The following is a 13268-nucleotide window of genomic DNA, read 5'->3' as shown; positions in this document are numbered from 1 at the left end:
CCTTTTTAATGTCTAATTTTATTGATTTGAATCCTCTCCCTTTTTTTCTTGATGAATCTGGCTTATGGTTTATCAGTTTTGTTTTTATCTTCAGAGAACCAACTTTTAGTCTTGTTGGTCTTTGCTATTGTTTTCTTCATCTCCACTTCATTTTTTTCTGCTCTGATCTTTATGATTCCTTTCCTTCTACTAAGTTTGGGCTTTGTTTGTTCTTTCTCTAGTTGCTTTAGGTGTAAGATTAGGTCATTTATTTGAGACTTTTATTGTTTGTTGAGGTAAGATTGTATTACTATAAACTTACCTCTTAGAACTGCTTTTGCTGTGTCCCATAGGTTTTGGATTGTTGTGTTTTCATTGTCATTTGTCTCTTGGTATTTTTTAATTTCCTCCTAATTTCTTCAGTGATTCATTGGTTATTTAGTAACATATTGTTTAGCCTCCGGGAGTTTGTGTTTTGCCTTTGAACAATGCCCTAAATGGGCTTGGTCTTCTAAGGCTGCAAAGAGAGGAAAAATTTGGGGATTTTTGTTTGTTTGTTTGGGGGGTTGTGTGAGTGTGTGTGAGTGTGTGTGTGTGTGTGTGTGTGAGTGTGTAGGAGTAGTAGAATCCTTTCACTACTTAGGAGGAGGCAAAAACATTCATCACCAACCTTAAACTCCACGAAGGCAGGACCTGTACACATAGCAAGCATTCAATAAATATGTGTTGATTCCATCAACCCATGTGTTTACCAAATCAGAGATAGGGTCTAGGGCAGTTCATTCAGCAGAGATTATTGGCAGGTGCTTAAGCAGGGGCTGCAAATCCAAAAGACTAGGGAGGTATCAGAAAGGAGTGAAGTGACTCTTTGGGTTATAAGGGGCAGCTGTTGTGCTGGCGTCAGGCTGCAGTTCAGAAGCACAAAAGTACATTTAGATATTTTCACTCCCACCATCCTCACATCCAACCTCTGCACTCAAGTACAGGGAAGTCACACAGCTAATAAAGGAATTGGGATTCACATCCTGATAGTATGATTTCAGGATGAGCACCACTCTCCCCCAGGTGTGGATTACATACGTGCAAGCATGGAGGTGAATGCAAGTAAGAGAAGCATCATGGTGGGATGGAGTTCTCCCAAGAAAAGGAAAATCTCACAGTGTTTGTGAACAGTTAGGGATTAGAAGGTGCTTCGGTGTCACAGTGGTCTGTAAGTTTTTCATTTTGTTTTGTTTTTTGGCTGCCCCATGCAGCTTGTAGGATCTTAGTTCCCCGACCAGGGATTAAACCTGCACCCTTGGCAGTGCAAGTTCCAAGTCCTAAACACTGGACTGCCAGGGAATTCCACAGTGGCCTGTAAATTCTGAGGTGGAAATACTACACACCGTCTGCCAGGGGGGATGTATAGTGATGGTTCATTCTTTGCTTTCCATGTTCAAGCTTTCTGTAAATAACCTCTGAGCAGCAGTCCTTTCCATAAGAAGGAAATACCATCAACCTAACCGACAACATATCTTTATAATGCTTTTCTGACATGGGTAATTGATTTGTTCCAAACCTCCTGTGTTCTCACACAAGGTCTTTCTCATGATGAGTGACGCAGTGTTTGCAGAGAACTTTGATTCATCCTCCTCTAGGCCTAACCCTTAAAGGCACAGGAAGGAGGAGCCAGGAAGCTTGAGGGTTATGAACTTTTTGCTAATTTTATAATCCTAGTCACCAAGAGGAAATTTACTGAGTCCAACAGGATCGGAGCTGAGTTTCTTGACCTTGGCACTGCTACTGTGGTGGGGGCTGTGTTGTTCATTGAGGATGTTTAGAGCATCCCTAGTCTCAACGCACTAGATACCAATAGCAGCCTCACCTGTGATGACCAATGTCTCCCTCCAGACACTGCCAGATGGCCCTGAGAGACTGGAGTAGCATCACCCCTGGCTAAGAACCTGTGACTTAGAGATGCAGACACACAAGTACACAACGGACATGACATGCTCACCCACAGTGTACATAGTCACCAGGACATGGGGACTTCATTTTTTGGGGGGGTTGGAGAACTCTTCTTGGTTTGCTTTTTCGTTGGATGGGTTGTTTTTTGTTTTGCTATTGTAGTGTTTTGTTTGTTTGTTTTCCTTCATTTTGTTTCTATTGGTTGCTTGCCTTTTAATCTGAAGAGGAACCTTTGCTTCACTCTTGACTCTAATTTTTTGGGTTGGTCCATTTCACAAAACCTTTTCAAAGAGTTGATTGTAACCGCTAACACCATAGGCCACAGATGAGTGCTTGGCATTTTACACGAGCTTTTAAAAAATTGAATCATCAATAATAGGGCAATCCTATTACATCTGTCTTGTGGATGAGGAAACTGAAACACAGGTGATTAAGTCACTGGACCTGGGCTGCACTGTTTTTGATCTACAGAGTTGGGTTTCTCTCCCAGGCTGTCTGCTGCCATTGTTTGCCTTCTTGTCCAAGATGCTGTATTACCCTCCTCTTTGGGGTAAGGCCCCCAACATCACTAATGCATGACCCTTCAATTCCTGAACTCAGACTGTTAACAAACATGGCAAAACCTGGGCTACGAGTTACCACTCACTCACGTGCTTTGAAATCCTGTGTGGTGTGCAGTTTATGGAAATGTTGGTTTCATCACTGGCACTGATTGTGTCTTTCTCTTGTCACCTCCAGAGTGTCTCTACGTGTTCCCCTGCCAGTGGAACTACCGTCCTGATCACTGCATGTATGGAAGCAATTGCAGAGAGGCGGAGCGGGAAGGTGTGTCTGTCCTGCACGGAAATCGAGGTGTCTACCATGACGAGAAGCAGCCAACTTTCAAAGCACTCTATGAGGCGATCCGAGACGTAAGTGTGTTCCCGTCCCCGTTCAGCAGGCTTATCAGTGTGATGCAGTGCATGCGCTTTGGTCACCCATCACTTTGAAGGTCAAATAATTCCTCAGAAGCACTGAATTACACCAGTTTTCCCCAACGTCTGTCACATTGCGCCTCTTGCTACCTGATACTGTACCTTACTCACTCTTGACTTACTATTTCCAAGTAAGTCACTCATTTTTTCCCCTGAAATAAGTTCGCTGAAGGTGGAAATGTCCTATCAGAAAGAGAAACCCTGTGCCATTTGCCATAATAAAGGATCATAGGTCAGGGTAAACATAATATTAATACAATAAAAATAAAATTATATTATTCAACTCAAGCTAAGCATGTTGCCTGGTTGCCAGCTCCAGCCTGTTGAACGAACAAGTGTCAAGGTGGTCAGTTAGGCAAGGAGCCAAACCGAAGTAACAGTCAAGTCCTGCCTGCTATAACTCACATACTTTGGAAATGCAGCTTTCCACATTGCCTTTCACCTTGAAGTTGCTGGGGGAAAACCAGCAACAGCTACTTTCAAAGATTTCTCTTTTGAAACTTTCATTCCAAAAAACAGGACTATAGGGGTCATCCAACTTGGGCCAATTATTGGGCCAAATCTGGTCTGTTTTTGTAAGACATGTGGGGTAAGAATGGCTCTTAAAGAGTTGGGAAAAAATGAACAGAAGAATAGTTTGTGACATAAGAAAGTTTTGTGAAATTCAAATTTCTTCATTCATAAATAGAGTCGTGTCAGAGCATAGTGACAACCATTCATGTATGTATTGTCTGTGGCCACTTTTATGCTGCAGAAGCAGAAATGAGTCACTGTGATAGACTGTATGACCCACAGAATCTGAAACATTTATTGTCTAGCCCTTTACAGCAAAAAATTGCCAATCCCTGACATATAGCCTATAGATTTTATTAGAGGGTTTTTTTCTTGGGTTTCCAAGAACCCTCATGATTCATGAACGGGCTTGGTAGGGGTGAAGTGGGAGTGAGCCCTGCAATATAGTAATATTTCATACATTTTTGCATGTATGAAAATAGGCATTTTGCAAAGCTGCCAATAAGCAAGACAGAAGAGACCACTGATTCAATCCCTGGGTCGGGAAGATCCCCTGGAGGAGGGCATGGCAACCCACTCCAGTATTTTTGTCTGGAGAATTCCATGGACAGAGGAGCCTGGTGGGCTACAGTCCATAGGGTCACAAAGAGTCGGACGCAACTAAAGCCACTTAACACGCATGCATGCAAAGAGAATCCCAGAGAATTCCAATTCTAGAATCCCCAGAATTGTCTTCTATGGAGGGAAAATATTTCACATACCTATCAGCTAATATTCTTTCTTCCCCAGGTTCCTGCTGATTTAATTACATAGAAAATGTGTTCTGTACTTAGTGATATCACATTTCGGTATTCAGACACTGACTCCAGATGCAAACCCATTCAGGAGTACACATGGAAGTTAAAGAGCTGCCGCAGACGTGGGCATCAGAACCACGCCTTCAGTTGTTCTGTGATCTGTCAGCCCTGGTCTGGGATTGAGCAACTGTGCTTCTAGAATTACAATCTGTCTTGTTTGTTTTCTGGGTGGATCAGAAAATAGGCCAAATAAATGTTTCATAAAGGAGCCTGGCTAATACACTGAGTTTCCTCAGTTGGGCCTAAAAAGACAATTCTTCAATTCTCATTCATTTCAATCAGGACTGTCACTAACTCCATCCCGAAACTCGAGTAAAGATGGACAGACTTCATCATAAAAGACATATTTCTTCACTCCACCACTGTGTACTATAGTGCAGTCCGGTCAGGGCATCAGTAGACCTGGGTTCAGATCCCAATATTATCACTTTCTGCTGCTTAGTTACTAGCTCTCTGTTCTTGCCTTTTGCTGTTATTGTTCAGTATGTAAGTCATGTCCAACTCTTTCCGACCCCATGGACTATAGTACTCTAGACTCTGTGGGATTCTCCAGGCAAGAGTTCTTGAGTGGGTTGCCGTTTCCTTCTCCAGGGGAGTTTTCCTGGACCAAGGATCAAACCCACATCTCCTGTATTGGCAGGCAGATTCTTTACCACTCAGCCACCAGGGAAGCCTCTTCTTGCCTTACTGGGCCTCAGTTTCCTCATCTGTGAAATGGAGATAATATTTTCTAAAAGGTGTTGTTAGAATTCAACATAATGATGGTGTTTACACTTTTCAGTACAGTGCCTGATGTAGAGTTGTGTTCAACAGTTAGTAGAAGTTGTTTGCATGATAACAGGGTCACACTTTTTTTTTTCTTACCTCTCACTCTACGTTTTTTCCTTTCTTTCTTCTTCTCTGAAAATATCCCCCTCTCCTCCCTCTTCCTTCTTTCCTTCCCTTCTCTTTCTTTCCCTCCTCCTCTACCATCCCATCCCCTCCCCTTTTCTCCCCTCAACTCATGTTCACATACCCTAACCCTGGGTGTATGTTTCTGTGAAGGGGAAGTATGATCTGCTCGCACTATGACCCAAGGAAAGTTATGTACCAAGCAGACATCCTGCCAGTGACTTTTTCAACAATCATCTGTGAAGAGCCTGTTTAATGTAGGAACAGTCTAGGTTCTAGGAAACTCAGAAATCAACAAGACCAAAAACGATAAAACCTGCTTCTCATGAAGCATATGTTCTGGGTGGATGAAGCCAGACAATATTCGTATAAACCAAGAAATAATAAAAGTCCTTTCAGACAGTGAGAGATTAAAAGGTGACCAGAGCAGGGTAATGGCTATCCTGGATGGAGAGGAGGATTCACAAGCTCAGGTCCTCAGGGATGCCTCTGCCCAGCCTGAGCCTTGATCCCTGGGGGCAGCCCTGGGGAAATCTAGGGAGAGATCCTGCCAAGTAGAAGAAATAATGTGGAAAAGTCCCTGAGGCAGGAATAAGTTTGTGGGAAGAGGCTGCAGTAACCAGAATGACCAGAAAAGGGGAATGAGCAGGAGATGAGCATAGAGAGTTCCAGATCTCATTGAACATCTGGGGAAAGAGAGGAGTTTGAATCTTATTCTAATTGCAGTGGGAAGCCCCTGCAAGAAAATGATGTGCTCTGATTTATGCTTTAAAAATACCTGCTTGGTAACTGGTGGAAGGGCTGCAACAGTGAAGACTCAAAGGCTCCTTATGAGGCTGATTACAACCATCCAGGCGAGAGAGGGGGCCAGCAGGTACTTGTGCGGTATTAGGAGGATGGGAGGAAGGGGCCGGATTCCACATACATTGCGGAGACAGAGTTGACAGCACTTGCTGATGGACTAGATGAAGGATATGGGGAAAGAGAGGAATCAGAGATGAATCCATTGTTTCGACCTCTTTTCCTATCACTGGGGGAGACAGTAGTGGAAAGTTTTCGTTCATGCTAAATGTATCTGACTCTCTGTGATTCCATGGACTGTAGCCCGACAGGCTCCTCTGTCCACGGGATTGTCCCAGCAAGAAGACTGGAGTGGGATGCCATTTCCTATTCCAGGGGATTCCCGACCCAGAGATCAAACCGGCTTCTGCGTCTCCTGCATTGCCTGCATCTGCAGGTAGATTCTTTACCGCTGAGCCATCTGGGAAACTGCAGAAGAAGTCTCTCAGTGGTCTAAATTGTTTTGTGAAAGAAAAAGTGTTCCAAACATAGTCTCGGACAGAACCTTAACCTCCTTTTGGGAAGAAAATCACATTTCTGATAAACTCGGTTAAGCAATATTTCTGATAAACTTTAATGGATTAAAACTTGTTTTGGGAAACTACACACCCACCCACTCTGCTGTCAGGCAATAGTATTCTGACTTTTCATCATTCTTGTTTTCCTTTTTTTTTTTCTTTCTCTAGTATTTTTGTTTAAAATGTCCTTGCCAACAGTGAATCTTTGACTTGACCTAATGGGAGGCCTTGTCCCTTTTGCTGAGATTGTAATAAAACTTTGACTCATGCTCATGATTAGGTAGTCTGAAAGATTTGTTTGGGAGAATACAGACATATTCCATAGGAAAGCAGGATAATCTTTTTAAAGTATGATGTGAGATAAAACCAACAACAAATATTCAGTTCACTGATGATACATTTCACTAGTAGTTGTTAAACTCGACTTCATGAGATCACTATAGTTCCTTTATTAAGATTGCTATAAAGGCAAAGAAATATGAAGAATTCAGTGTTTTATTGTAGTAGATTTCAAGTATATACTTGAATTTTTTTTCAATTTTATTGAAATATAGTTGATTACAATGTTGTGTTCTTCTGTACAGCAAAGTAATTCAGTTATACATACGTGTTTTTTTTTCTTATTCTTTTCCATTATGGTTTGTCACAGAATATTGAATATAATTCCCTGTGCTGTACAGTTAAGATCTTGTTGTTTATACTCAAATCTTGATCTACTCAGCAAGAGCATGGTATATCGAATATCCTGTTCTGGGAAATACATTGGGATGGTCAGAAGGTTCCTTTGGGCTTTTCCATAAGATGGTATGGAAAAAGCCCAAACGAACTTTTTGTCAACCCAATATTTGACTCTTAAATTTTAAGAGCTTTTAGAACACAAATAAATCATCTTTAAAAAAAAAAAAAGTAAAGACACTGAGCTCCCAAAAGGGTAAATGATGGCCTGGGGTTGCACAGGATTGAATCGGGGTTTGAACTTTGGTCCTGGGAGGTCCTTTCCACTGTATCTAAAAACATACCAACTGTGACTGCGTGTTTCCAGTAATTCCCTGTGTCATTTCCCAGTAAGTTATTTCCTTTTTAAATGGCATTTGAGTAACTAAAATAAACTTTTCCTTTTTTTTTTCCACTCATCTTTCAGTTTCCCTTTCAAGACAATCTCTTTCAATCCATGTATTACCCTCTTCAGCTGAAGTTTTTGGAGACTGTGCACACTTTATGTGGACGAATTCCACAAGTTTTTCTGAAGCAAATTGAGAAAACAATGAAAAGGGCCTATGAGAAACACGTCATCATCCATGTTGGCCCCAACCAGATGCACTGAGTCACAAGTCAATTAGGCATCTCATGAACAAGGAAACATTTATCTTCAAGCTGCCTGGATCTCTTTTATGTGAATATTTCATGGTGCTCTATGACAATTGAGTTTTAAAAGCCTTGTTAAATATTGCTAAATTAGTTGCCCCTAAAAGGAAATATGCTTTAGGTTTTTCCTAATATGCTATTTATCTCTCTGTTGTTTTTTTTTAGTGGTATTATTGCTCACTTAACATTGTTGAAGCAGGTTGAGCTAGCTGTGAAAAGGAACTCTCGTGAGCCCTCCAGTTCCCGAGTGTCAAGAGACAATGGCAGTGACATCTGTTGTGGTGTATTTTATCCAATTTTCTTGAGACTCTTTCTATGCAATTGGTTCCCCCCCACTCCTTGTTATAAAAGTAATACATGCTTATTATAAAGCAAACAAACTTTAAAAAATTTTAGAGGGTCTATAGGTCAGTGGACCAAAATCAAGATGAGATTAGCCATAATCCTATCAACTAGGGAAAAGATTTTTTAGTGTAGTCTCATCTAGCCTTTTTCCCCCTACTTCTGTATTTATTTGCTGCTTGTCTTTTCCATCATATAACGTATCTAAAACAGGTAGTCTAAGTAAAACTTGAACCCTATGCTGAGATTTATTATGTAGGAGACTAAAAATTTAGACAAAATGATTATGTTTACAGTGCTTTATTTAAAATGTGTCTGGGACAGAGAAGCTCATCAAGATTAGGAGACCACTTGAGATGAGATTAAGGGAGTACAAGCTGTGCACACACCCTAGGTTTGTCAGAGATCCCACCATTGAACCATTGTTATAAAGAAAGTGAAAGTGAAGTCGCTCAGTCCACTCTTTGCGACCCCATGGACTATAGCCCACCATGCTTCTCTGTCCATGGGATTTTCCAGGCAAGAGTATTGGAGTGGGTTGCCATTTCCTTCTCCAGAGGATCTTCCCGACCCAGGGATTGAACCCAGGTCAACCCCTCATCAATTCTTTAAGGTTGAGGCACTTAGTTTTCAGGCAGGAGCCAGCTATGTCCCCCTTTGCCTGGCAAAGTAATAAAGCTATCCTTTTCTACTTAAAAAATAATATGGGAGGAGCATTCAATTTTAGCTAATTGGGCAGTGATAAAGGGTGAAGCCTATCTGGGTTTTGTTTTGTTTTTTTTTTTTAAGAAAAATTGTTTGTTTTTGTTTAGTCGCCAAGTTGTGTTCAACTCTTTGAGACCCCAAGGACTGCAGCATGCCAGGCTTCCCTGCCCTTCACTATCTCCTGGAGTTTGCTCAAACTCCTGTCCATTGAGTCAGTGATCCTATCCAAGCATCTTTTCCCCAGTCATAAGACATGTCTATTCAGCCTCTGAAAGGAGAAATTCAGTAGTGATGTTAAACCTAAGCAGTCTGTTTAGCAGAGATGTGATTTTGTGTTTGAAAGTGAAAGTGAACGTGAAGTCGCTCAGTTGTGTCTGACTCTCTGCGATCCCAGGGACTGTAGCCTACCAGGCTCCTCTGTCCATGGGATTTCCCAGGCAATAGTACTGGAGTGGATTGCCATTTCCTTCTCCAGGGGATCTTCCCGACCCAGGGATCAAACCTGGGTCTCCTGCATCATAGACAGACGCTTTACCTTCTGAGCCAAACAAAAGCATTTTATCTCTACTTTGGTAGGTGTGGCTGTGTCTCTTTAAACTCTTGGGCAATAGGTGGAAATTAAAGGCCAAGTTGGAATATAATGTGTACAAATAAACAGTTCAATGGATTCCACTGGCAAGAAAATTCGTCTTCCTGCCAGCCTTAGAAAGATCTCAGTTGTTTTTTTTTTTTTTTTTTCCTTCTCTAGGGTTATCTAGCTGTGAGCCAAGGAACCAGGCAGGTCTTATCACCTAGCTACAGTACAGGAAGTTCTATATTCTTTACCCAAAGGGATCTAACTTAATCCCTAGTGGCTGCTATTAGCATAAGGGCATTTTGCATAATGCTTTATTATCTCTCCAAACATGTGCATAATTGATCTCCTTGATGTTTGCAACAGCCTAATGAACTTGGTAGGGACCTGCATCATCTCCACTGGGCAAATAAGGAAATTGTAATACAAGGAAACATATCCAGTGTCATTACTGTTCTATAAGATGCATAGATATACATCCTGTTTTACAGAGAAATTTTGAGGAACAAAAATTTTTATTTTTCATCACAGACAGCTATCTGAAGGTTTAAAAGGAAAATGTTTTGTTTTGGTAATGCAAATATGATAGATATCCTATATATTGGAAGGCAGTAGGATATCATAGGGCTTCCTTGGTGGCTCAGATGGTAAAGCGTCTGCCTGCAATGCGGGAGACCCGGGTTTGATCCCTGGGTTGGGAAGATCCCCTGGAGAAGGAAATGACAACCCACTCCAGTACACTTGCCTGGAAAATCCCATGGATGGAGAAGCCTGGTAGGCTACAGTCCATGGAGTCACAAAGAGTTGGACACAACTGAATGATGGGTTCTATAACAGCAGAAAAAGTCTTACCATGAAAAAAAAAAAAATACAAAAACCTCAGCACTACCAAAGAATGTATCAGGATCAATCAACATTAGGATCATCAACACTACTGTAGCAGTGTACAGTAGTAACAAATTTAAATCTAAAATGGTTGAGTAATAACCCATACTTTCCTTTTGACAAGTTGGATGGCCTGTGGTTTGTTATTTATGTTAAGGGAAATTACCATTATGATGTGAAACTCTTATCTTTGCTGTTGTATTTTATGTTTCCTCATTTTACCACTAAAGGTGACATCATTCATTATTTGATTTCTAAAGCCTGTGGGAGAATTTCTGGATTGTTTTTGGATGGGGAAAATGTATCCTGTGTACCCACAAATGGAGTTTTGGTCAAAGAGCCAGGATGTGAGATGATTCCCTGACTTCCATTCAAGTTTTCTTCCTGCTTGTTCAATATGGCCTCTAACCCCCACCGATGCTATTCAGATTTGTTGGTGGCTTATAGTCTAGTGTTCTTGCCTGGAGAATCCCAGGGACGGTGGAGCCTGGTGGGCTGCCGTCTCTGGGGTCGCACAGAGTCGGACACGACTGAAGCGACTTAGCAGCAGCAGCAGCAGCAGCATAGACCTGAAGTAGTTTCTTTCCTCTCTTGGCAAGCCCCACAAAAACATCTGCTTGTAAAGACCTGAAATACAGAGATGCATTTTCCTGCATGAGCCAGGTTTACCCACAACTTTCAATTATTGGTTCTAGTCTAAAGATACACATAGGGTTTCCAGCAAAGATCAGTGATAAGACTCTAGAACATTCTAGAATGATGCATTATGAGACCATGAATCCTTAGAATTTAGTGTGGTTTTCTGCTTTGAAATTCCTTTGCTGTATTCTGAAAAATGTTAGATGAGTTTGGTGGAGAATTTAGAAAAACTGATCTTCCAACCCCCCTGCCTAAAAGTGCTAATTATTTTCTATAGTTAGCATGTTACCCGTGTGGCAGTATTTTCTCTACTTTTGATAATTCCCATAAAACTACTGCATTAACGCCTTTGAAATATGATAACCACAGATTTTAATACAGCGAACTCCTGAAACTTGTGGTCTGAAGTCTGCCAAAAAGTGACACTGTCCCATCTGGCACATTGCTCATCTGTGGGATGAGCTTGAGACTGGGTTCTTTCTACCCTCCTATCTTGACCTGTCCTTTCCTGGTTTCCTTTAAAATTCTGCTTAATGCATGACTGCAGAGTACCATTGGAGAATGCAAGAACACTTTTTAATAGCAAAATGTAATATTTTTGTGTGCATGGATATTGAGACTTTCAATAGCAAATCACTAGAAATTCCGACCATATTTTTCTTGCTGAGTTTTTCTTCTCCCAATATAAATCTCTGGAATTGTGACTTACATTAGAAATTCCAATATTTGAAAAATTGGCTAGAAAATCTAAGTTTTCTTTCAACTTCCAAAACCACAATTTAGTATTTAGGATATATTGCTCCAAGCTTAACTATTTATTTGAAATGTCTATTCCGTATTCAGTGCTTCCACTCCAAATGGTTGTGACTTTTCCTGAATTTGTTGTCGACATGGATATTTATATGGACTTGTAGAGGTTTGTATTTATTTCATTGCAGTTATGGTGTTTATAAAACAAGCAAGCCATACAAAACCTTATTCACAGTCACAGAATAGTGATCTAATAATGGAGTAATCATTCCAACTCACCCTGAAGATGGTACAACATACATACAAACTTAGGATTAGATATAATACTGCTTAATACTTATACAAAAAAGATGAATCTCATGTGTTGGATAAACCAACATGAACATGATTTCATGATTGAATTCAGAATTATGTTTAATGTCATAAGAGTATAAATCGTGATATCTTCGTTTATTAGTATGGGAAGCAATCGCTTTTATGTCTTTCCATTTCTCTCCTGCTTTTTCATCTTCCTCTTTTTCATTTTTGCCTTTCCCTTCCTGTCTTCGATGTTAGCTTCTCAGTGGGACCAAGATGCTTGGCGTCAGTGGCAGAGCCACAGCACTTGGGGAATCCCTGTACAGACAGAACTAAGTTCTAATCCTAAAATCAAATCTTTATCGTGACAATTTTCCAAAAACTTTTTTAAAATTGCACAATATGTACACACACACACGCACCTCACATGTTTTTTAAAGAAAGACCCAGCATTTGTTGCACTCTGCGAATTGAAGAATCATTGATAGTGACACCTAAGCTGAAATCATTTCACAGTTGCTGTGCTGGCATTTATTGGGTTAACCCCCCCCCCCCAAAAAAAAAAAAACCAACAGCTGAACGAACTTTTTGGCCAACCCAATAAAGCTAATGAGATTTCTCTGGCAACTGCAGAAATTTTCACAAGTCAAAACTGGAAATATTCTCTTGAGTCTTCAAGATAAAGGCACTTGTGTTTGTATCATCATGTGCACGGACGTGTAAGAATCCGATGCAATTTCTGCTTCATCACTTTTACATGTTTGTGTTGTCACTGAAAAGTGCAACCGTTGTTTATTGCTCCCAAGGAGAACCTGAATGCATTTTTTATGTTGGAAAACTTGTTTTTAGTGATTTTTCTTTGGGACAAAATGAGCATAATAAAGAACACTCCAATAGAAAAGGAATTATTACAGCAAATTAAAAGGACTGATACATTACTTCCTATCTTGTCATTTTTAAATGCCATTTCCTGTTTTACTTTTTTTAATTAAAAACTTTTTTTAAAAAAGTCTTGTCTTTTGGTGTTATTTTGGAAGTGTGTTTCTTTTCTTTTGTAAGATAATATTAAATAGTAATACTTAAGTCCTTTCAGCTATTAAACAAATTTGGTTTAGCGTGTAGTTTGCCTTTTTTAAAAAAAAAATCATTAAAAATCTTCTTTGTTTATAAAATACCACACTGGAAGTTATGT

General features: G+C 40.4%; 1 protein-coding gene across 1 annotated transcript in view; it reads left to right on the top strand.

Moving 5' to 3' along the window:
* GXYLT2 (glucoside xylosyltransferase 2) overlaps nucleotides 1-13014 on the top strand; it is an 85477-nt gene extending 72463 nt beyond the window's left edge. Inside the window, exons 6-7 of the mRNA XM_024983343.2 lie at nucleotides 2665-2837; nucleotides 7661-13014. Of these exons, the coding sequence (XP_024839111.1) occupies nucleotides 2665-2837; nucleotides 7661-7843 (356 nt within the window). The 3' untranslated portion in view covers nucleotides 7844-13014. The remainder of the gene's footprint in view (nucleotides 1-2664; nucleotides 2838-7660) is intronic.
* The last annotated feature ends 254 nt before the right edge of the window (nucleotides 13015-13268 follow it).

The sequence above is a fragment of the Bos taurus genome, chromosome 22 (genome assembly GCF_002263795.3).
Source record: "Bos taurus isolate L1 Dominette 01449 registration number 42190680 breed Hereford chromosome 22, ARS-UCD2.0, whole genome shotgun sequence".
NCBI classification, from domain to species: Eukaryota; Metazoa; Chordata; class Mammalia; order Artiodactyla; family Bovidae; genus Bos; species Bos taurus.
The sequence above is the reverse complement of the archived record's forward strand: the minus strand, read 5'-3'. Positions and strand labels throughout refer to the sequence as shown.